Source organism: Balaenoptera borealis (genome assembly GCF_965194805.1).
Source record: "Balaenoptera borealis genome assembly, chromosome: 16".
In the NCBI taxonomy this organism is placed as follows: domain Eukaryota; kingdom Metazoa; phylum Chordata; class Mammalia; order Artiodactyla; family Balaenopteridae; genus Balaenoptera; species Balaenoptera borealis.
Genome location: NC_138872.1, coordinates 65,157,291 through 65,182,104, shown reverse-complemented (window position 1 = coordinate 65,182,104; position 24,814 = coordinate 65,157,291). Strand labels below are relative to the sequence as shown.

General features: G+C 41.7%; 2 protein-coding genes across 8 annotated transcripts in view; both read left to right on the top strand.

Annotated features, from left to right (window-relative positions):
- The window catches only part of TMC7 (transmembrane channel like 7), a 52,950-nt gene extending 44,549 nt beyond the window's left edge, over positions 1–8,401 (top strand). For 2 of the 3 annotated variants that reach the window (XM_082362466.1, XM_082362468.1), the window contains 3 exons: positions 3,245–3,400; positions 5,941–6,019; positions 6,877–8,401. In XM_082362466.1, coding sequence (XP_082218592.1) covers positions 3,245–3,400; positions 5,941–6,019; positions 6,877–6,951 — 310 coding nt within the window. In that variant the 3' untranslated portion in view covers positions 6,952–8,401. The remainder of the gene's footprint in view (positions 1–3,244; positions 3,401–5,940; positions 6,020–6,876) is intronic. The other variant, XM_082362467.1, reaches the window with a different exon arrangement.
- Positions 8,402–13,771: 5,370 nt separating this feature from the next.
- On the top strand, positions 13,772–22,987 carry COQ7 (coenzyme Q7, hydroxylase). 5 transcript variants are annotated; one of them, XM_082361102.1, is made up of 7 exons: positions 14,084–14,282; positions 14,719–14,794; positions 19,128–19,306; positions 20,481–20,595; positions 21,450–21,586; positions 22,259–22,327; positions 22,765–22,987. In XM_082361102.1, exons 2-7 carry the CDS (start codon positions 14,743–14,745, stop codon positions 22,840–22,842), a joined length of 630 nt encoding a protein of 209 aa, XP_082217228.1. In that variant the 5' UTR covers positions 14,084–14,282; positions 14,719–14,742; the 3' UTR covers positions 22,843–22,987. The 5 variants fall into 5 exon arrangements, with proteins under 5 accessions (XP_082217227.1, XP_082217230.1, XP_082217231.1 ...); XM_082361101.1 differs by lacking the exons at positions 14,084–14,282; positions 14,719–14,794 and adding an exon at positions 13,772–13,925; XM_082361104.1 differs by lacking the exons at positions 14,084–14,282; positions 14,719–14,794 and adding an exon at positions 13,788–13,925 and having other exon boundaries at positions 19,075–19,306.
- Positions 22,988–24,814: the final 1,827 nt, after the last annotated feature.

The following is a 24,814-nucleotide window of genomic DNA, read 5'->3' as shown; positions in this document are numbered from 1 at the left end:
TATAAAGACAATTCAGACATGGCACAAGGAATGTACACTTGATCTTAGCCAAAAGGCCGAGAAGCGATGGCACAAGGAATGTAGTGTCTAGTGTGGAATTTGGAGAGAGCAGAAATGCTCAGTCCTGAGGACAGGAAGTTGAGGGTTCAAATCCCAGCGATGCCACTCCCTAGTGTTCTAACCATTTATACCAGAGGCTGGAAAGAGAGTAAATGATTTAGGTTTTGTGGGCCATATGGTTTCTATAGCAACTATTCAACTCAACTGTTTATATATCATCTATGTTGCAGCCATAGATGATATATAAACTAACAGGCATGACTGTGTTCCAGTAAAACTTCATTTATAAAAATTAGGCTCGGGACTTCCCTGGTGGCGCAGTGGATAAGACTCTGCGCTCCCAATGCAGGGGGCCCAGGTGTAATCCCTGGTCAGGGAACTAGATCCCACATGCATGCCTCAGCTAAGTAGCCCACGTGTGGCAACAAAGACGGGGTGCCACTAAATGAATATTAAAAAAAAAAAAAAAAAGGCTGTGGGCCAGATTTGGCCTGTGGGCTATAGTTTGCCAACCCTGGACTTACAGTCTCATGGAATTCCATTTCTTCATCTTTATTTTATTTTATCTTATTTTTTTCCATTTCTTAATCTTTAAATGAAAAGTCTAGAACTTTGAATTCCTCTCTCAGGTTTTATTATTTTTTAAACTAAATTGAGTCTATATATTTTTATTGTAATAATAGTATGTTACATATATTGAAAAATTCAAGCAGTACAGAAAAGGGTATAAATTAAAGAGAAAATATTGCTCCTCGTTCTCAGCTCTTAGTCCTACTCTAAGAGGTAACCACTGTTAACATTTTATGAACCCTTCCAGAAATTTATTACGAAAAATGTATTTTTAATGCATATGGAATAATACTGTTTGGCAGCTTAATTTTTTTTTTCACTTTGTATTGTGCCCTTTTCCAGGCCAACACATAGAGAGCTCTCATTCTTTTAAAGTTAATTTTTAGCTTTGATTTTTTTAGTAAGAAATGCATTCACATGGAACAGAACTCAAAAAGTATAAAAGAGTATATGGTGGAAATTCATTCTCCAATTCTATTTCCTAACTACTTAGTTTCTGTCTAAGACAGTCATATCTGTATGTGTCTGTCTCTCTCTCAGTGGTTCTTTATTCTATTGTATGAATGGATCATAAATTGTTCATCCATTTCCTTAAACAACATTTAGGTTGTTTCCAGGAGTCTATTTTTATCCCTAAAATAGAGCTGCAGTGGAAAATTTCCTACACAGAACTTTATGATAAGAATGTAGGCAATTCTTGTAAGCCTTAATTTAATTTTTTCCATTGTAATTTTATTTTTCCCTACTTTTTATTTTGAAAAATTTTAAATCTATAGAAAAGTTGAAAAAAGCAACAATGAAAACTTATATACCCTTTACCTGGCTGTCCCAACTGTTAACATTCTGCTACGTTTGTTTTCTCTCTGTATATACATACTTTTTTGTGTGCGTGATGATGAACCATTTGAAATTAAGTTGTAGGCATCATGACATTTCATTCCTAAATACTTGAACGTGCAGTCCCTAAAAATAAGGACATTCTTTTTTCTATATATCCACAATAACATTATCACACCTAAGAAAATTAATGCCAATATCATATTCCTGTCATTTTCAAATTTCTCCAGTCCCAAGATAGTCTTTTATAGCTTTATTTTTTTATTTTTATTTTTATTTTTAAATTATTTATTTTTATTTTTGACTGTGTTGGGACTTTGTTGCTGTGCGTGGGCTTTCTCTAGTTGTGGCGAGCGGGATCTACTCTTTGTTGCGGTCTGCTCTTCGTTATGGTGCGCGGGCTTCTCATTGCAGTGGCTTCTCTTGTTGCGGAGCATGGGCTCTAGGTGCGTGGGCTTCAGTAGTTGTGGCACGTGGGCTTAGTTGCTCCGTGGCATGTGGGATCTTTCCGGACCAGGGCTCGAACCCGTGTTCCCTGCATTGGCAGGCGGATTCTTAACCACTGCACCACCAGGGAAGCCCCTATAGCTTTATTTTTTAAATGAAGATCTTTCAAGTTTTACTCATTACTTTCAGTTGTGATGTCCCCTTAGTCTTTGATTCTTCAAACAGTTTCCTCACCACTAAATTAAGAGACTGAAGGGCAGAGTCCCCACATTCTGGAGTTGTCTGATTGCTTTCTCACAGTGTCATTTAACTTGACCTTCTTCTTTTTTTAATTTCTGGTGCTCAATTTATTGTTGTTCTAAAATATCACCAGAGTAGCTATCTTCAAGTAACAGGTTCTTTTTTCTTTTTGAAGTATAGTTGATTTACAATGTTGTGTTAGTTTCAGGTGTACAGCAAAGTGATTCAGCCATATATATATATATGGCTTTTTCTTTTTCACATTCTTTTCCCTTTTAGGTTATTACAAAATATTGAGTATAGTTCCCTGTGCTATACAGTAGGTCCTTGTTGGTTACCTGTTTTACATATAGTAGTGTGTATCCCAAACTCCTAATTTATCCCTACCCCCCGGCCTTCCTCTTTGGTAATCATAAGTTAGTTTTCTATGTCTGTGGGTCTATTTCTGTTTTGTAAATAAGTTCATTTGTATCTTCTTTTAGATTCCACATATAAGCAATATCATATGATATTTGTCTTTCTCTGTCTGGCTTACTTCACTTAGTATGATAATCTCTACGTCCATCCATGTTACTGCAAATGGCATTATTTCATTCTTTTTTATGGCTGAGTAATATTCCATTGTGTGTGTGTGTGTGTGTGTGTGTGTGTGTGTGTGTGTGTGTGTGTGTGTGTGTGCGCGCGCGCACACACACATCTTCCTATCCATTCATCTGTTGATGTATACTTAGATTGCTTCCATGTCCTGGCTACTGTAAATAGTACTGCTATGAACATGGGTGTGCATGTATCTTTTTGAATTAGAGTTTTCTCCAGGTATATGCCCAGGAGTGGGATTGCAGGATCATGTGGTAACTCTTATTTTTAAACTTGACCTTCTGTCCTGAATTTCCTATAAATTGAAAGTCAGGTCTAGAGACTTGATGAGATTTCAGGGTAAGCATTTTTGACCGGAATATTCCAGAAGGCCCATGAGGTCAGGCGGATCCTTGTGGGTCACTGTTAACAAAGCTTTGTGGGTATGCAGAGGAGGGACGCTCAGCCTGTGCTGCAGGCCTGGCCCTGAGCCCCGTGCTCTGTGTCCTGGTAGCATCCCTTCCTCCAAAGCCTGTGGGCCCTTCACCAACTTCAACACCACCTGGGAGGTGGTCCCCAAGATGGTGAGCACCTTCCCCAGCTCGCTGCAGTCTCTGGTCCATGGCATCACGTCGGAAGCCTTCGCAGTGCCTTTCTTCATGATCATCTGGTGAGTGAGAACCACCTGGATTCTGCGGGTGTTTTCCACTGTGGCTGGTGGGCTCCTCTCCGCTGGAAAATGGAGCTCACCCGCGACTCTTGATATGGTACCAAACCTCTCTGAGCCGCACTTTCCCATCTCTAAGATGTCAAAATAATACCAATAGTAATTCTTTCAGAGGGTCACTGAGCAGGTTCAGGGAGATCCCACTTGTAATGGGGATCTGTACTTAGCCAGAAGCCTGACTTATAAAATATAACCCAATAAATGTTGCCTATTATTATATTACTGATTATTCACAAAATTAGTTGCTCTTTGGAAAAGGAACTGATAACTAGGCTGAGAGAAGAGCACCAGACTAGAAGCATGCACTTGAACCCTGGCTCTACCACTTACAAGCTGTGTGGCCTCAGGTCATCACATACCCTCTCTGAGCCTCGATTTCCTCACCTGGAAAATGGGAATAAGAATGGCACATACCTCGTAGGGCTGTGAGAAGAAGGACACATGGTGAAGTGCTTAGCAGAGGACCTGGCCTTTAATGAAGGCTCGGTAAATGACACGTGTTGGGTGCAGGGGCGACGAGGGTTTTTGTGCAGTGATTCATTTTGAGTGTAATTCTAATCACAAGTATCTGTTGAGGACTTACTTTGTTCTAGGCATTGTTCTAATTATAGCCCATTCTCATTATTCATAAATTGCATATTTTTCTTCTGTATTGCAAATGTGCTTACTAGCTAAAATATTTTTGTAACCCAAAAATCAGTACTAATGGTGGTTTTTTTGGTGATTATTTGTAGACATGCGTAGAGTAGCAAAAAATTTGAGTTGCCTGATGCACAATGTCTCAGTGCATTTGGGCTGCTATAGTGAAATATCATAGACTGGGTGGCTAAACAACAGAAATTTATTTCTTACGGTTCTGGAGGCTGGAAGTCCAAGATCAAAGTGCCAGCATTGTCGGGTGAAGATCCTCTTCCGGCTTACAGACTTCTTGTATTCTCATATGGCAGAAGGGACTAGGGTGCTCTCTGGAGTCCCTTTTTTAAGGGCACTAATCCCATTTGTGAGGGCTCTTCATGACCTAATCACCTCCCAAAGGCCCCACCTTCTAATACCATCACCTTGGGATTAGGATTTTGCAAGATATGAATTTTAGGGGGACACAAATATTCAAACCATAGCTCAGACTGTAACTTAAGTGTCCTTTTTGTGATCCATTTAGTGCGATGTTTCTTGCATTTTGTGCTTTTGGTTGGTGATTTCACTGTTCACGCGTAGAGCTGAAGTGCCGTCCAGGGTTCCTAAGTGCAAGAAGGCTGGGATGGGTTTTATGAAGAAAATATGTGTGTTAGATAAGCTTCATTCAGGCACACGTCTTGGTGCTCTTGGCTGTGAGTTCAGTGATATTAAATAAGGTGTCTTGAAACAGAAACAGGGTTATGTATTAATAACCTTCTCTCTCAAGAAACATAAAACATAGTATTGATCAGTTGACAAAAATGTTGTGATCAGGGGCATAAAGGAACCTATTCTGTATTTCCCCTCAGGGCACTGGTTCAGTGTTCCTGGAGACTATAGAACAGAAGAGAACTCCCACAAATCACTGGAATTGATTGTAGCTTACATGTATTAACTCATGCAGTCATCACAATTATCCTACGATATAGATATTATTAGAGGAAAACCCCACCATAATGCAAGAAAGGGGTTGAAAAATTCATTTGTTAAAGGCAGGATACCTTTGATATTAATAAAATGATGTGGGGTTGCAGCCAGTTAGCCTGGAATTGCAAGGATCCCAGAGTCCAGTGGTTCCATCCTAATCGATTCACCCCAGCTGTGGTTTGGCTGGCACCATCTGGTGGTGGTTACCTGATCTGGCTTCCACATCTTTGGGGGTCATTCTTGTCCTTGGCCATGAGGACTTCCAGAAGAGAAGACTGACATCACTGATTCCAGTGGCCCTCAGCCCTCTCTGGGGAAACTGGACAGACAGCCACCTCCCCTGCACAGAAAACAGGAACCAATTGCCAATTGCTTTTATTCAAAATTGTATTATCTTAGGCTTGTTATCACTGGATTTTCCTCTATTATCCCCATTTTACAGATGAGGAAACTGAGGCCAGGGAGGTTCCACAATGATCATCCACAGCCAGTTCTTTCTGTGCTGAGCTGACCTTCTGGCCCGTCTCCTCCTCTCTCCCCTCTCCTGTGTGTGCCAGGGGAGCATCAGCAGCTTTTAATATTAACTCTAGAAAGCAAGGCAGCAATCAGTCTCTGCTGCCACTGCCAAATAAAACCCCTCTGGCTGTTTCTTTTTTTTTTTTCTTTTCTTTTTATTGGAGTATAGTTGATTTACAATGTTGTGTTAGTTTCAGATGTATACCTCTGGTTGTTTCTGATGCCCTCCGCTTGGGAGACATGAGGGTTTTCTTTCTTTTTTTCTAACAGAAGTAAAACTGTTCCAGGCAAAGTGTGTCGGGTTTGTTTTCCAGTGGCCTTCAGTTGGTACAGACTCCCTAGTGACCTCTTGCCTTTTGTTGCAGTCTCGTTATGTTCTACTTCATCGCCCTAACAGGAGCGCACCAGCGGGTGGTCGTCCAGCTCCGAGAGCAGCTGTCCCTGGTAAGGAAGCACCAGTCCCAGGGGCAAGGCTGGGACATTTACCCAGGACACTGAAAGGAATGGGGAGCTTTTCCCAGGGAGAGGGTGGGCTTTCCCATCACCACTCCCCCAGAACCCTGCCTTCAGGCTCGGCCCCCTCCAGCTCCATTCATTCCCTGACTCATCCATTCCCTCAACATTTGTATCCTCATACTGTGCTGGGATACACAGGTGAAGAAGAGAGACAAGGCTGCTGAGTAGTTAAAGAAAAAAGATAAATTCCAATTGCGATAACTGGTATGAAGATGATACAGAGAGGTAGTTAGAGTGGCGGGTGGACCGTCTGCTGCTGGGATGGTGGCCACGGAAGGCCTCTTTGGAGGCAGCGACGGTGGAGCTGAGACTCGAATGATGAGAAGGAGCCAATTATGGGAGGTCTTGGGCATGAGAGTAACAGGCAGAGGGTACATCGAGGAGTGAGCCGGGCACTCCTGGGCCCAGGGGGAAGGGCGGTGTGGCCGGAGGGTGCAGGATGATGGGGAGAGGCAAGGCGATGCTAGAATCACAGCATAGCTGGGGTCCCAGCATCACCTGAGGGCTCTGGTGAGAAGTTTGGGTTTAATTCTGAGTGTGATGGGAAGCCATTGGAGGGTGGTAAGTAAAAGTCTGATGTTCATTTTTAAACGAACATTTTTACAAGGCCGCTTTGTGGACCAGGGGCTGGGGAGGGAGGAAGAGTGAAAGAGGGAATTTGGAGCCCATTGCCATGGTCCAGTGGTTATTACCTACCAAGTCTGATAGGTAATTTCTTAGGTCGAAATAATGATATTTGTTTCCAAATATATTGAATGTGCTCTTGAACCTATCTTTGTTTTTAGGAAAGTCGGGACAAGCGTTATCTAATCCAGAAACTAACAGAAGCCCAGAGGGATATGAGGAACCGGCTAGACTGACGAGGAGATGCTGCAGCGTGAGGTTTGCAGGCTGGCCTGGTGACCTGCCAGCCGACACCATCCACCTGAGATTTTAGCAGAAATTTTTAAATATATTTTTCTGGAGTTTGGGCCTTTCCTGAAAGTGGCTCCATTCGTGCAGCTCCAGTGCCTGTGTTTACATAACCCAGCCCCTGTTTAATGCTTTAGGGACTTAGAAAAGTAGGTTTGCCTGAGGCCCAGCAGCTCAGGCTCAACCAAGACACTGAAGCCATTGAAGCTTTTCAACCAAAATTGAGGAGAGACCATTTACAGTTTTACAAGCTTATTTGTATTGTCTTTTAAAGTTAACCGTAGAGGTCATCTATCCATGAGCCTGGGTTAGTTCTTTTGAGCCAGGTTCTGGGGGTTTAGGCTGAGAAATGTTCCTTAAGAAGTAGTGACTCTCTAGGATGGTTCTGTAGACATAAAATGGAGACTCGATGTTTTTTAAATGGAGAAACCCTTGAATTGTGATGTTTGGAACAGATGGTGGGAGCATGAAGAGGATGGTTATGTAATTTCAGCTACATGATAATATGTAATATGAGAATAATATTATAGGAGAGAAAAGCCCTTCCTGCTGTGTGAATAAGCAAGGCCCTGAGTGCCCTGGATTGAGCCCTGTGAGAAGGGGAACAGCAGCAGGATGGCAGCCTGGATTTCGTAGCTTCCTGGGCATTTTGCTACAGCTTTGTTACTCAGGGCAAACTGCCTTTAAGGGCCTGGATATCCACAAACCTTCCGTCCCTGTAGTCCTGGGTTTGGGGACTTGGCAGAGTGCCATCAAGATTCAGAGGCAGAGTTTGTCTCTCAGTCTTCCAAAGGCCGTTTCCCTTCCTGCACTGAGGTCTCTGAATGACACTTCATGGTTGAGAGCCAGGCTGGAAAGGACCGTTGAGTCTTTGAGTGTTTTGGCATGTGGGTTGCAGCATCAGGCCAACCTATGCCTGCGTACCAAACTAGACTGAATGCTGGCGTCTTAAATATACATATTCATATTTTTAAGGGCTGTTGTTTCTCTTGTGCTTAAAAATTTTAATTTTATTTTACAAAACATGCAGAGTATCTCCTCAAATTTCCGTTACCATAAAAACCATATGCAATAAATACCTCATCGTAAGCTTACCTAAAATTGATAGCTTTAAACCTTTTAATATAAGCCTAGATTATGGTTTAATGTAAGCAGTTTTCATTCTAATACCTTCAGAATCTTTTTCAAAGTACTGTAGTTTTGTAACGGACCGTTTATGCCCTCCTTCTATTGTTTTCCTTCCTTTCACTGCCTCTAAACCTTTCCTGGGAGTAGCCTGGAATTTAAAGGTGGGTGCAGGTTTTAGAAAGCTGCTGCTGTGAAGAATATTTCCCACCCTCACCCCCTCCCCCCATTACTCAAAAATGATTGACTCCTTGCTCTGAGAAGCTCACCATAGTTAACATATTTCTGTATACTTGTCCCTTTGCCAAACAATTTTTTTTTTTCTGCTCTTCTACAGGTAGTATTAACACAGGATATTTTTATACCTATAAAACCGATGAGCTTTTCAAGCTTTTCTTATCTTGTTAAGGTTTATGAATTTTTAAGTCTAATAACTAGTATCATGGAATTTTGAACAAACAAAAGTTCATTCCATCCTCACTTTTAAAAAATTATAAATTGTTGGCATTTTTGCCTAGAGAATTTATATGTATAACATTCTTGCCTTCACCATGCTTCTGAGAACAGTCAAGTTTTCTGTGGTGTGTGTGTGTGTGTGTGTGTGTGTGTGTGTGTGTGTGTGTGTGTGATGGAAGCTCTGTTTTCTTACCCTATTATTATACTGAAATATGCTAATATATTCATTTTAGTTAAATGCTGCTAATTTGCATACTTCTTACTTGAATGTTTTTATATATTTTGATAACTTTAATAACTGCAGGTGATGTCTGTATAATTGTTAAAGTGCAGCTCTCGCTAACAAATGTGCATTACAACTACTGATTAAACTATGTCTTGAAGGTTTTAAAATGTGATTGTGTGTGTTTGAATTCTTGGAGGCGTCTTGTTAGCAGTCAAGTGATCATGAAAGCTGTAACAGTTTGTAAAGTTGCTCTTTACCTTTTCCTAGAATCAGAGAGGAGAAAGAAGTGTTTAACTATAGAAAATCATCAAATGAGTGCTTTTAAGATTTGCTTTTAAGCCAAGGAGGGATGTGTGTGTGTGTGTGTTTTAAACTTAAAAGACATAAAGTTATTTCAAGACTCCCCATCCCACCTCCCAGAGGGAAACACTGCTAATGATGCTTATTTTATTCTCCCAGAAAATTATATGTTCAAACAGATATGTATCTGTAGTTGTATGTGTGATATTTATTTATTTATGAGCTTTTCCATTTTTTCTCCTTAATAACATCTTGAAGATCTTTATATGGAGAATACTCATTCTTTTTAATGACTACGTGGTATTCTTCCACTGTGTCAGTGTATACTTTCATAATCATTCACCAATGCTGGATACTTAGTTTTCAGTCACTCCCCCTTCCCATCCCCCTGCCCCGGACCCCACACACACCTCATTACAAGTACTGGGAGCTGGAATTTTGAAAGTCCATGCAAACATTTCTCTTTTCTCTGTTCTACCCCATTGGCTTCAGGTTCTTGTTCTTTATCAAGATGGCCTTGCACTTTCTTGCAATCACAAAATATTCTAATTGCAGCAAAGGGAAGAATCCAGTTTGGCAAGTCTTTAGTTTGCATTAACTCTTAAGTTAGCAAAGTAAATTCCTGCAGCTACATATCTGATTGTAGATACCCACTTGAGTAAGTATTGGAGAAGAAAGGAATTAATTTCCTGGATGGCACTGCTAGGTCTGATCCCTAGGAAGATAGAACTTCTGAATGTGTCTTCTTTATATAGGGTGTTGCTTTATTAGTAAATTCCATTTGGTGTATTGTCTTTCCAATGCATGGGATATGCTTGGGACATAGAATGGCTTTGTACTTGCTTAATTGTGTAATTTTGTACAGGTGTCTTTACCACTGTGAGATAAAGATCCCTTATCTTTAAAATGCAAAAATAATATAGACATTCACTTCCATTTTTGAGGATTGAATTAGGGAATAAAAAGCCTTTTCTTTATGAAATTTTGTATTCTCATTACAAAAATACTTGTTTAATATAGAAAATAAAGGGAACATTGAAAGCTACAGAGGAAAAAAAAGTAAAAATCATGTATGAGCAATGTTTGTGGACATCCACGTTAATCTTGGCAAATTCCCTTTAAGGTAGAAAGAACAGAGTGAGGAAGGGAGGATGAAAAGAAGAGAAAGAAAAAAAATTGGTATTCTCATTTCTTTTTCATAAGTGTTTTCTCATTTTATCTGAAGTTCTTTATAAGCATTTCAGTAGGTTACATAACATCATACAGATGGATCACAATTTTTTTTTTTTTTTAAGTTTTTGGCCGCACCCCACGGCATGTGGGATCTTAGTTCCCTGACCAGGGATCGAACCCACACCTCCTGCATTGGAAGGCAGAGTCTTACCTCTGGACCGCCAGGGAAGTCCCCACAATTTTTTTTTAACATTCCCTTGCTGCTTAACATTTTATTTTCAAATGTCCCTGATAATAAATGAGACACACAAATCTTTGTCAATATTTTTTCCTTTTTTTTTTTTTTTTTTGAGACAGAGACCTGGAAATGGGATTACAGCCAAGATTTTAAGGCTTTTGAGAGCTAGATTTACACTCAGGAGCTTTACATGAGAATGTTACAACACCCTCACTTTCACCAACTATTTGGATTTAAAAGGTATATAATAGTCAATCATAATTTTAAATTATTGCAGTGTGTTAATTTGAAAACAATTAGCAACATTATTTTACAATAGCAGTGTATCTTAAATATTTTATAGTAACGGGTAATTGAAACACAAAAGACCCCAAATAGCCAAAGCAATCTTTTTTTTTTTTTTTTTTTTTTTGCCGCATTGGGTCTTTCGTTGCTGTGCACAGGCTTTCTCTAGTTGTGGTGAGTGGGGGCTACTCTTTGCTGCGGTGCGCGGGCTTCTCGTTGCGGAGCACAGGCTCTAGGCGTGTGGGCTTCAGTAGTTGCAGCGCGTGGGCTCAGTAGTTGTGGCTCGCAGGCTCTAGGGCACAGGCTCAGTAGTTGTGGCGCATGGGCTTAGTTGCTCCGCGGCATGTGGGGTCTTCCCAGACCAGGGCTCGAACCCGTGTCCCCTGCATTGGCAGGCGGATTCTTAACCACTGCACCACCAGGGAAGCCCATAGCGAAAGCAATCTTGAGAAAGAAAAACGGAGCTGGAGGAATCAGGCTCCCTGACTTCAAACTATACTACAAAGCTACAGTAATCAAGACAGTATGGTGCTGGCACAAATACAGAAATATAGATCAATGGTACAGGATAGAAAGCCCAGAGGTAAACCCACACACATATGGTCACCTAATTTATGACAAAGGAGGCAAGAACATACAATGGAGAAAAGATAGTCTCTTCAGTAAGTGGTGCTGGGAAAATAGGACAGCTACATATGAAAGAATGAAATTAGAACACTCCCTAACAGCATACACAAAAATAAACTCAAAATGGATTAAAGACCTAAATGTAAGACAGGACACTCTAAAATTCTTAGAGGAAAACATAGGAAAAACACTCTTTTACATAAACCACAGCAAGATCTTTTTTGACCCACCTCCTCGAGTAATGAAAATAAAAACAAAAATAAACAAATGGGACCTAATAAAACTTAAAAGCTTTTGCACAGCAAAGGAAACCATAAACACGATGAAAAGACAACCCTCAGAATGGGAGAAAATATTTGCAAATGGAATAACGGACAAAGGATTAATCTCCAAAATATACAAACAGCTCATGGAGCTCAATATCAAAACAAACAATCCAATTAAAAAATGGGCAGAAGACCTAAAGAGACATTTCACCAAAAAAGACATACAGATGGCCAAAAGGCACATGAAAAGATGCTCAACATCACTAATCATGAGAGAAATGCAAATCAAAACTACAATGAGGTATCACCTCACACCAGTCAGAATGGCCATTATCAAAAAATCTAGAAATAATAAATACTAGAGAGGGTGTGGTTAAAAGGGAACCTTCCTGCACTGTTGGTGGGGATGTAAGTTGATACAACCACTATGGAGAACAGTAGGGAGGTTCCTTAAAAAAACTAAAAATAGAACTACCATATGACCCAGCAATCCCACTATTGAGCATGTACCCTGAGAAAACCATAAATCCAAAAGAGACACGTACCACAATGTTCATTGCAGCACTATTTACAATAACCAGGGCATGGAAGTAATCTAAATGTCCATCAACAGATGAATGGATAAAGATGTGGCACATATATTACTCAGCCATAAAAAGAAACAAAATTGAGTTATTTGTAGTGAGGTAGATGGACCTAGAGTCTGTCATACAGAGTGAAGTAAGTTAGAAAGAAAAACAAATACCGTATGCTAACGCATATGTATGGAATTTAAAAAAAAAATGGTAGTGATGAACCTAGTGGCAGGGCAGGAATAAAGACGCAGACATAGAGAATGGACTTGAGGACGGGGGGCTGGGGGAGGGGGAAGCTGGGGTGAAGTGAGAGTAGCATCGACACATATACACTTCCAAATGTAAGATAGCTAGTGGGAAGCAGCCACAGGGAGATCAGCTCAGTGCTTTGCGACGACCTAGAGGGGTGGAATAGGGAGGGTGGGAGGGAGGGGATATGGGGATATATGTATGCATATGGCTGATTCACTTTGTTGTACAACAGAAACTAACACAGCATTGTGAAGCAATTATACTCCAATATAGAGGTATATATATTAAAAAAAAGATGTATAATCCAAGGGTGTAAAGTAAAAAATGAAAGCCCCCTTCTCACTCTCCCAACCCCTTGAAGTTACCATTATTAAACGTTTTACTGTACATCCTTTCAGGTATGCACCTTTGATTTTTTGCCCTCATATACATTACACATTCGAAAAATTATTTCTGTTCCATAGATCCCTAGAAGTAGGATTGTTGTATCAGTGGATATGCATTTTTTAAAGTGTCCAAATTTTTTTTTCTTAAGACAATTTTTTTTACAGCAGTTTTAGGTTCACAGCAATATTGAGGAAGGTACAGAGATTTCCCATATACCCCCTGCCTCCACACATGCACCGACTCCCCCACCAGAGTGATACATTTGTTACAATTGATGAGTCTACATTGACAGATTGGATATAGACTTAAAAGTAAGAAATATGTTGCTAAATCTTCCCTTCCAAACCCTCCCCTTAAGAAACCAATTTACGCCAATGTACGTTCTCACTAACAGTAAAGTGGAAATAATAATAGCAATAATACATGTTCTCTGTAGAAAACCTAAAAATAGAGAAAAGGAGTAGGAAGAAATTTAGTATGTCAACCCCAATACCTAGAGATAACACTAATGACCATGTGGTGAATTTCAGAATGTAATTTCTACTATTTTAAAGTGGTTACAAATAGAGAAGAATCTCCTATATTGGTAAAGCATAAAATACAATGGCTATGCCAGTAAACAATTCCTTCATGGTCCTCTTTCCCGGGAACTGAGGTGAGTAATCTTTACCCCGTCGGGATCTTTGAAAGAACAATTTAGCATTCTCATCTCCATGGCAACCCTTTACCCGGTCGGTCTCCTGAGTGATTGATAGTGATCGCATCCAATAGAATCTTTTCACTTGACGTTTCCAACCAATCGAGTGGAAGCAGGTGGCCCAGGGCGTTTCCACCGAGGCAAGAGCGGGTCGTATCTGCCTTACGTCGGCCGTGCGTCATCAGTCTGCGCGAGGGGCACGTTTCCTCCGTTCAGGGAGTGGCTCCCCTGTTGCCGCAGCAATGAGTTGCGCCCGGGCGGCGGCGGCTTGCTGCCTGTGGCAGCTGCGCACGGGCGCCCCGAGGTCCCTCTCAGGTAAAGGGGGAGCATGACCGTGGCCCCGACCCGTGCCGGCGAGCCAGGGAATTTTCTCCTGAGGCTTGGGTCGGAGAGGTCACGGGGGAGACGTTCACTACGTCACAGGGCTGCGACGGAGCGCGACTGAGCGGCTGGAAAAGCGGGGCTAGGCCAGTAGTGCGCCGCGGGTCCGCCGGGCGGGAAGAGGGGTGGTTTTCCGCAGTAACCGTCTGGAGCGCCGGTTCCGGGTCGGCGCATTGGGGATGACCTAATTGCGCACCTGTTACGTGACGTCATTGCAGGTGTGGTCGGCGTTCCGGACTGAGGACAGTTGGCGACCTTAAAAGTTTAGTGTCCCGGGGGGGTGGGGGGGGTGTCCTCCTTGTATCCTTTGCTCAGGGCCTCGTAGGTGGTCCTACGACCAGCAGCGTCCGCTTGCCCCCGACACCTCCACCCCTCACCCCGGAGCTTGTTAGAAACGCGGATTCTCAGGTCCCTCCCCTGACCTACTGGATCGCTACGTCTGTATTTTAACAAGACCTTCGAATGATTCGTGTGCATTTGCAAGTTTGAGAGGCACCAGGGTATTGGAAGGAGCATCGAATTGGGAGTAGGGAGACTTGGGCTTGGATCCTGGCTCCTCCTTTCCTCATTTCATCCGAGCTGCCTCAGAAAATTGTGAGGTCATTTTCTCAAAGTTAAATCATTCATGTACCACCTTCACGACTTTTGCCTTATAGCAATACCACTTGTATTTTGATTACTAAAGGTTTTCTTTTTTTCCTAAACTGTGTCCCATTTTTAAATTAAGTAATTTCACGGAAACTAGATCCTTATGGTAAACGGAAAACCAGTATCGCCTGTCCCAAGAAAAGTAATCATAAAAGGTAAATACGCTGAAAACAAGAAGTTATTGTATTAGATACTGTTGCCTACCAAGGCTTGAACCCAAGATCGTCTTTCTTTCTGGTAAGAAAGGGAGGTTAGCAAGTGTTAGGAAGATGTTTAAGATGCGTCAGCTTTAAACTGAGACAATCTCCTTGATGAAGACAAAAGAGTTGGAAGAGAATAACTCTTGCTAAAAAACATGGGTGTTATTTAATGCATGTTCATAGCCACTTAAGGTCTTCCCATAAACCACATGAAATCTCCTAGGTACCATCATAGGTATGTGTTTCACATTTTGGGAAAACATGAATATAAAATGATGCATTTGAGAGCTTCTAGCACTGGGCTTCAATTTTATTATTTCTCAATTTTATTTTAAAGTGTGTGACAATGCAGGCAAAACTCAGAGGACTGTTGAACATGATTTTTAATGCTCCTTAATTGAGCCAATACCAGAATAAGAATCATTCTTTTAGATTTAAAGAGTTACTTTGCTTCCTGTATCTCATTTTACCTTCATGATAACTCAGTAAGAAAGGTTTTATTATTGCGTGTTTTCCCTTAAAAAGGAAATAACCTGATCATTCCCAATTTTATATGTAAGAAATGGCAATTCTGAATTGTCTAAGGTCTCTGTTAGAGACAGAGTACATATTTTCTGGCTCTAGCTCTGTGCCCCATCTGTGATCCATACTGTACTTTTTTTTCCTTTTTCCATTATGGTTTATTACAGGATATTGAATATAGTTCCTTGTGCTATATAGTAGGACCTTGTTGTTTATTTTATATATAGTAGTTTGTATATGCTAATCCAAAACTCCTAATTTATCCCTCCACCACCCCCTTTCCCCTTGGGTCACCATAAGTTTGTTTTCTATGTCTGTGAGTCTGTTTCTTAAATAAGTTCATTTGTTAATTTCTTAATAAGTTCACATTTTAGATTCCACATATAAGTGATATCATATGGTATTTGTCTTTCTCTGTCTTACATCACTTAGTATGATAATCTCTAGGTCCATCCATGTTGCTACAAATGGCATTATTTCACTCTTTTTTATGGCTGAAGAGTATTCCATTGTGTGTGTGTGTGTGTGTGTGTGTGTGTGTGTGTGTGTGTGTGTGTGTATAGGTAGATAGACCACATCTTCTTTATCCATTCATCTGTCGATGGGCATTTAGGTTGCTTCCATGTCTTGGCAATTGTAAATAGTGCTTCTGTGAACATTGGGGTGCATGTATCTTTTCGAATTAGAGTTTTGTCCAGATATATGCCCAGGAGTGGGATTGCTGGATCATATGGCAACTCTGTTTTTAGTTTTTTGAGGAACCTCCATATTGTTCTCCCTAGTGGCCACACCAGTTTACATTCCCACCAACAGTGTAGGAGGATTCCCTTTTCTCCACACCCTCTCCAGCATTTGTTATTTGTAGACTTTTTAATGGCCATTCTGACGACTGTGAGGTGGTACCTCATTGTAGTTTTGATTTGCATTTTTCTAATAAGCAATGTTGAGCATCTTTTCATGTGTCTGTTGGCCATCTGTTTGTCTTCTTTGGAGAAATGTCTGTTTAAGTCTTCCGCCCATTTTTTGATTGGGTTGTTTGTTTTTTTGTTACTGAGTTGTATGAGCTGTTTGTATATCTTGGAAATTAAGCCCTTGTTGGTTGCATCGTTTGCAAATATTTTCTCCCAGTCCGCAGGTTGTCTTTTCACTTTGTTTGTGGTTTCCTTTGCTGTGCAAAAGCTTATAAGTTTTATTAGGTCCCATTGTTTATTTTTGCTTTTATTTCTATTGCCTTGGGAGACTGACCTAAGAAAACATTGGTGTGATTTATGTCTGAGAATGTTTTGCCTATGTTCTCTTCTAGGAGTTTTATGGTGTCGTGTCTTAATGTTTAAGTTTTTAAGCCAGTTTGAGTTGGTTTTTGTGTATGGTGTGAGGGTGTGTTCTAACTGCATTGATTTACATTTGGCTGTCCAGCTTTCCCAACACCACTTGCTGAAGAGACTGTCTTTTCTCCATTGTATATTAATTAGCAAAGATTAATTGGCCGTAGATGTGTGGGTTTATTTCTGGGCTCTCTATTCTATTCCATTGATCCATATGTCTGTTTTTGTGCCAATACAACACTGTTTTGATTACTGTAGCCTTGTAATATTGTCTGAAGTCTGGGAGGGTTATGCCACCAGCTTTGTTCTTTTTCCTCAGGATTGCTTTGGCAATTCTGGGTCGTTTATGGTTCCATATAAATTTTAGGATTATTTGTTCTAGATCTGTGAAAATTGTCGTGGGTAATTTGATAGGGATCGCATTAAGTCTGTAGATTGTTCTGGGTAGTTTGGCCATTTAAATAATATTAATTTTTCCAATCCAAGAGTATCTATCCCATACTTTTTAAAGACACCTTGCAGAGATTATGAAAAGCTAGAAATAGCAAATATTACAATACCCCACCCTCCACACATACTCCCAAAAAGCATTGATTAGGTGCCTGAATCTGGAAGAGTGTTGCAGTGCTAGGGAAAATTCAAGTATGTTTTTAATAGAAATATAATTCTACCCATCAGAAGTCAGCTGTGCGTTTGAACTCACCCTCATCCTATGCACTCAGCCCCTTGCTATTTCTCAGTAAATGGTTTCTTAAAAATGAGTATTGAGGGATTTCCCAGTGGTCCAATGGTTAGGACTTGGCGCTTTCACTGCCGAGGGCCTGGATTCAATCCCTGGTCGGGGAACTAAGATCCCGCAAGCCATGGGGAGAGGCCAAAAAAAAAGAGTATTGAGTAGTCTTTAAAGTTCTTTCCCATTAACACGTTTCTGGGTGGGAGTAACAAAATAAAAGAACAAGCAAACAAGATTACTTTAAAAAATAGAGTCATCTCATCGTTTTCAATTTTAATTTTGGGGCCCCATCTTTCTATAAGGAGGCCAGACCGATGGAAGCACCAGTCCTTGGACTTGGAGGCAAAAACTTGAGACAAGTTACCTTGACTTTGTCAAATGTCTCAAATTGTTCTCCACATAAGAACATGGCCATGGACCACAGTGACCCACTGTCTGATGGCACAGATCTGAGTGGTACCTCACACCTGGCAGAACTTGGACTCCATCCAGTTTCTTGAGTCAAATATGCTCGGTGAGATGGAGCAGGTTATATGGAAGACTGGATTAAAGCTGGGTCACTATGCTTCGGACCCCTAATATCCACTGCTCCTTTGTTTAGAGTTAGTCATTTAAAATCCCCTGCCTGAAAAGTTCAAATGCAGAACCCCCTCAAATTTCATCAGGCCTACCCCATCACTGTGTCCAAAGCACTCAAGCCTTTTTTAATGGGAAAAAAACCCAAAACTATAGATGTATCCAAAATGAAACTTTCTGCACATTGTGTGGATGTTCGAGTTAGCCTAAATGAAAAGAAGTATCTATTAAACACACAGTAGTCATACATAAGAGCCTTGAAACACATCTCAAGATGATATCAATACAGGTCAAAGTTCACATTACAAACTAAATGGTCTCTCTGAGTCTGTATTTCCACATCTGCAAAATGAGTTGATAACACCGTATACATCTAAACATGTTACAAAACTCTTCTCTGAGGGGAGAGAACTTTGGGAATGCCCTAATGTAAGCCTCAGAGATTACAGTCAAAGTGTTACTGTTAGGAGGTTTTTTTAAAAGACAAAATCTAATCTATCCTGAAGAATTTACATTTTGAAAGCAAGAAGAGTTCAGTTGAATTAAGTACAGTAATGAGATGAAACCTAAGCTCTAAGGCTAAATTCTCAAAGTCAGATGCCCACGGGTGCGGATATTTTTAAGAGAAATTAAATCTACAGTTCCGTCACCTTGGCTGCTGAGAGGATTTGTGCACAGACCTTTTCAAAACCATCAGTGGCCCCCTCCCAGAGATCAACTGGGGAGGAGCGTCCATGCTTTGGAGAGCTCCCTAGGGGGTCTGTGCAGCCAGGGTTGGGAAGGAGCAAGCCGGGATGTGTGGGTGAACTGGAGAACCGTGCCCATCTAGAGGCGGCTACCGTGTTAACTGCCTGGTGAGAAGACAGGATCAGTATTTCTAGATCATCATACACTTGGACTGAAGCCAGAGTCCAGATCTTTAGTTAAAATCTTCCATGTTTTAAATGTTGGTAACTAATTTACTTTAAAAAACAAACACCATTGCAGGTTAAACAGAATACACCTGTGGGCGTACCCAACCTCTGGGGAGCTTATTTGTGACCTTCGCTCTAAGGTGCCTCTTTCTTCTGTCTATGAAGGAAACATCTCAGTTTTACCCGAGAGTAATGGTGAATAAACACTTGCGTTGCAGCTTATGGAAGAAGAATCAGTGTCAGATTTTGCAGTTCGGGAATGACCTTAGGCAGTATCAATCGGGCAGCTGTGGATCGAATAATCCGGGTGGATCATGCAGGTGAATATGGAGCGAACCGCATCTACGCAGGGCAGATGGCCGTCCTGGGTCGGACGAGCGTTGGGCCAGTCATTCAGGTGGGCGCCTCTTTATCTCTGAGTAATGAACCGCATTGGGTCATGCCTTCTCAAGGGAGATACTGTTGTCCCCAGGCAAGCAAGAATTGGTTGTGCGGGTGGGGGTGGAGGAGTAAAAAGCATATTATTCTTTTTTTATCAAGCACATACATTTAGTACATAAACACGTATAGTATATCTGTAGTGTTAAAATGTCTTGTGGGGGGCAGTGCGGGCAATAAAAAAGGGCTGAGTCATAGCGTTAAGTAAAAGCGCCAGTTGTGAGACGTTGTGGTCCCGCCCACAGTGCCCATAGTGGAGGCCAGTGGAGATATTTTATATTTTATACTGAGAGGCAGACGGACGGGCCTGGGCTTTATAGTCACACAGACCAAGGTTCACATTCCACCTCTCTCCCAGTGTGACCTGGGGGAAGTCACATGACCTCTCCATTTCCATATCTGCAAAATGAGCTGATAACAAACACCTCATTAGGTTTTGGTGAAGAATAAATGAGCTGGTGTAGAGTGGCTGATACCATGCCTGGCATGTAATAGACACTTAGCACATGTTAAATTGCCTGCTCTGAGCCCTTGGGCAAGTTACTTAACCTCTCTGTACCTCACTTTCTTCATCTGTAAAATGAGGATAATAATAGTTTGTCCTTCACAAAGCAGTTGTGCAGATTAAGTTAATTACGTATGTAAAGCTATTTGACAGCACTTGGCTGTAGGACATACTCTTAAGTTTTAGCTATTATAATCATTCTCCCTTTTTTCTTTGATGTAAATGATACATTTCTGGCTGTCTGAAAGGAACTTATATAAAAGGTAATATTCTGCCCTTCTAATTTTGAAATGGGCTAAACATCTCATTTCTTTTGGGTGTGCACTCTTGTCCTTGAATAGGCGCATTGTGGGTCTGAGGAGCTTCTTCTGGCACCATGGTTCGGGATCCACTTGTCTGGAATTAAGATAACAGATGCTTCTCTTGGTTTGCTGTCACTCTCTTCTCCGTAGTCTGATGTTGAGGGGTTTTCTTCGATGATTCAAGGGGACTGGGAGAAATAGCAGTTCTCATCATTTTCCCCATTTTGCTTCCTTTACCCCACATGGGCAGGGCATTAGTTTCCTTGGTGTATAGCAGGCGGTCTCTGTGGAATGTTTGCATATCTTTGTTTTTATGTTTCTTACAGAAAATGTGGGATCAAGAAAAGAACCACTTGAAAAAGTTCAATGAGTTGATGGTTGCATTCAGGGTGCGGCCAACCATTCTGATGCCCTTTTGGAATGTGGTGGGCTTTGCACTGGGTATGTGTCTGTCCAGAAGAGCCTATGTGAGCTTAGGGATTTGGGATGATTGAATCATTAAATAACCACTTCTACAATTCTTGCTGTGTCCTCTTACAACCTTTTAATTTACTTAATATTTTTCTGAAGTTAAATTGACTTTTTTTTGCTTACACTTATTTAAGATAGAATCTTAAAATCTGTACTTTTATAAATAGAAGGTACAGTGAAAATAAATACAACAGAGAGGAAAAAAGCTAGAGCAATTCAGTTGTAGCCAGATGATGTTCCCTGATGAACGTTCTAAACCTGAGATCTGCCCACTCCTAAAAAGGGAGAGTCAGGTGGTTAGGACTTGGTGCTTTCACTGCCGAGAGCCTGGGTTCAATCCCTGGTCGGGGAACTAAGATCCCACAAGCCACGAGGCACGGCCAAAAAGAGAAGGGTGGCGGGGGGAATGTGGTATAGAGGAACCCAAAGCACACTCACCCTCAGTGAAGACTCGTCCTGCCATAGTCGGAAGGTTAGAAAAAGCATTGAAAAAAGGACATTCTTACTATGTGATTCAGGGTTTAACACTGTGATCTGGTGCCACCGAAGACCATGGTTTTCAAGGGTGGCAAGTTGCTCCTGAGGATGCTTGGCAACATCTAAAGACATTTTTGGTTGTCACAACTGGGGATGCCACTGGCACCTAGTGGGTAAAGGCCAGGGATGCTGCTAAACAGCCCACAGTGTTCAGGACTTTCCCCCACGACAAGGAATTATCCAGCCCCAGAGTCCAGGGCGCCAAGGTGACAAACCCTGACCGCAGCTGATCTCCATCCCCAGTGGTATCAGCCCCATCCTTTGCCTTCTGGATCTGACAATTCCAGGTGCGGGAACTGCCCTGCTTGGGAAGGAGGGCGCAATGGCCTGCACAGTTGCTGTGGAAGAGTCCATAGCACACCACTACAACAACCAGATCCGGATGCTGATGGAGGAGCCTGAAAAATATGAACAGCTTCTTCAGGTATTTGACTGTGCTCTGGAAGGGGCTGCTGGGGGGGAAGGGCAGATGTGCAGTTTGGTAAGAGGAACAAAATAGAGTGTTAGGGAATAGCGATGCCTCAGAAACCTAGGGCAGCACCTCATTTTAAAAGCAAGCAAACTGAGGCAGCTGAAGCCGTGTGCCCTGTCGTGTGCTTGGGCAGAGCTGGGACTGAAACCCGTGTTTCCTGAGCCCAGACCTGTGTTCTCTCTGCTTCCGGATCATTGATAGATTCTGAGCAAATGCCATGAGTACAAACCCTTCAGATTAACTAAATGAATATCCTCAGAATAATAAATAAATAAATAAATATCCTCAGAAATTTTCTACAGCAAGTAAGGGAACTGTTTAATTTTTTTTGAAGCTAAGTCAGTTGCCAACCACCTGTTTCTGTAAAGTTTTGTTGGAACACAGCTGCACCCATCTGTCTACATGTCCATGGCTGCTGTCCCCTGTACGATGGAAGGAAGAGTTGAGTTGTTGTGACAGGAACCTTACAGCCCAAAAAGCTTGAAGTACTGACTCTGGCCCTTTGTAGCAAAAGTTTGCCTACCTGTGTCTTAGATGATAATATGAGGCTTTAGCCTCCAAAATAAGTCAGAACAGCAGGGAGCTGGTAGGCTGACTTGCTTCCATTTCTGTTTCCTTAATCAGGTGATAAGGAAATTTCGGGATGAAGAGCTTGAGCACCATGACATAGGCCTCGAACACGACGCAGAACTGGTGGGGACCCCCGTTTATTTACTGTTTGCTTGTGGTGGCACCTTATTTGGAAGGATGAGGGATGGGAAGGTTTCTGTTCCCAGAAAGATACAAAGTGGCTGTGAGACAAAGAGAACCAATACATTGCTTGACAGAAAGCCAGCAAATGCCTTGCTCCCAGCTGGGAATCTTATTTCTTGCTTCTCTTCCTTATCCTTTTACCCAGCACTTTCTCCCTTTCAGGTGAGAAACGGTTGGGTCAAATGTTTTGGCTGCAGCAGAGGCATTCCAATCTTTTGAATAGGTTTTTTTTTCCCCCAATTAAAATAAATTGTTTCTTAGATCTTATTACTTATCCAGAGAAGTCCCAACCCTGCCATGCCAGGCCTGTACCTTACAACTGAAGGTGAACGTAGAACAGGTTTCTTTGGTTTGCTTATTGTTGTTGTTTTTAACAGGCTCCAGCGTACGCTGTTCTGAAGAGCATTATCCAGGCTGGATGCAGCATGGCAATATATTTATCAGAAAGACTGTAAAGTATGTCCACTTTTCCTTGTGTATAAACGATGATAGTAATTTAACAAGTGACAGTGGCAGAAAAGGAAACGTACAGTTACTGTTCTGTGAATTTGTTAATAAACTGCGAGAGGTTTTTTTGTTAATGAAATTCTCCAGTGTTGATTTTTCTCTGTGCTGCCTTATGGCCATAAGGCTGACAGTTCACCAGGTGTGTTCAGATTACAGCAAATGAAGCTGGTCCTTGTTTGGTCTGTAGTTAATTTTTTCCTAAAGCATTAAGAATGAATCATTAAGAAAGTAACAGAAATCTTCAAGAGAAAAAAAGTGAGTTTACTGGTAACACAAAGTAATTTAAAACACAGTGATGTTTAAGCTTGACCAAGCAAGACTGCTGAGCCCATCAGGTAAGCGGAAGACTGACTGACATTGTTTTTATTGTGAATTGTGGGTTTAGGGCAGGTTACTTCCATCAGAGAAGTACTAAATTGTGGATTATTTGTGAAGTTGAATTATAATCATTTCCTTTAGGTCTGTTCCCAAAAGAATGGACCAAAACAGACTATAATTTTCATACTTTGTTGAAATCTTTTATGATTTGCAAATTGTTAAATAATTTATTTAAAAAACCTAGGTCAGTGGTATTCTTTTCTCTGGCTGCACATTAGAATGTCCTGAAGAGCATTTTAGAATTTTTCAGGTTGTGAAGAAAAAATTCTGACTGAATTAGGGTGGGGCCCAGGATCAGAATGGTTTTGAAAGCTCCCAGGCGATTCTGGAGTGGGTCGGGGCTGGGGACCCCTGGACTAGATTGTCAGCTTCTCATGGCGAAGAATCACGCCACTGGGTCTTTGCCTCCCACCCCGCGCCCTGTGTTTAATCAGTACCTCGTGATGGGCCGACTCACCGCAGTGGGTCCTGTTTTGAAGGACTGTGACACCGGGATAGTGTGGATTAGTCCTCTACAACCTCTCTTTTTTCCTAAACCGAGCATGAATTTAATCTTATGTGATCAAGTGAATCAGTCTTCTGATAATAATTAAACATGGGAGAGAAGGGTTGAAGACAACTGAATTCCCAACTCTTGTGCTAGGTTACAAACAGATGTCTGTAGTATAGTTAGTGTAGTTGGTTAACAACTGAAAAGCCAAGTTTCCTACTCAGTTATTGCCTATATCTCCATTATTTTATAAATGTGCATTTTATGTCTTTCCTGTAAAGATTATGAGTTTATTGAGGGCTAAACATCTTTTCTGGTTCCTGGTACATAGTAGGTACCCATTTAAAGGGAGGGAGGGACAAAACGTACTTAAGTAGCTACCAAACTGGTAGGAAAATGGCCTCCATCGCTGTTCCTCTTCTCCTCTGGATGTCAGTGCCAGAGGTTCCCAGAGTGCGGTCTGCGGCCCTGTTCTGTCCATCATCTTTCTCTTGGTATCTCATCCTGCCTGTGGCTGACTCCTTCACAGTTGTATCTCCAGTCCAGGTTTCTCATTTTCAAATATCCATCTGCCTACAAGATCCCTCCACTTGAAAGTCAAGAGAATCCCAAGCTCCACACACCCCAAACTGAGCTCCCTGCCTCCCCTCCCCCAGTCCTGCTTCCCCAGTGGCCTCCCCATCACAGGGAATGGCAACTCCATCCTTCTGGTCCTCAGGCCAAAAGCTCTACAGTTACTTGACACCTGCCTCTATTACAGTCCCATCAACCAGGACATTCTTCAGGCTCTACCAAATCCTCTTCACTGTCTCAACTGCTGCCACTCAGGTCCCCCCACCCCATCTCTTACCTAGATTATTTTAGAAGCATTCTAACTGTTCTTCCTGCCTTAGCCTTGTCCTCCCACAATCCATTCTCAACCCAGCAGCCGGAATGACCCTTTGAACCGTAAGTCAGATCACAATACCGCTCCTCTTAGAACCTCCCCGTGGCTTTCCCCAGTTACCACAGAACAAAAGTCACGGTCCCTAAAGTGGTTTACAAGACCTACG

Excerpts from the sequence above, each read along its gene's own strand:
- COQ7 (XM_082361101.1), top strand. The coding sequence starts at position 13,853 with ATGAGTTGCGCCCGGGCGGCGGCGGCTTGCTGCCTGTGGCAGCTGCGC. Across the intron at positions 13,926-19,127 it reads CGCCCCGAGGTCCCTCTCAG|CTTATGGAAGAAGAATCAGT; the intron begins GTAAAGGGGGAG and ends CTTGCGTTGCAG. Across the intron at positions 21,587-22,258 it reads AATATGAACAGCTTCTTCAG|GTGATAAGGAAATTTCGGGA; the intron begins GTATTTGACTGT and ends TTCCTTAATCAG.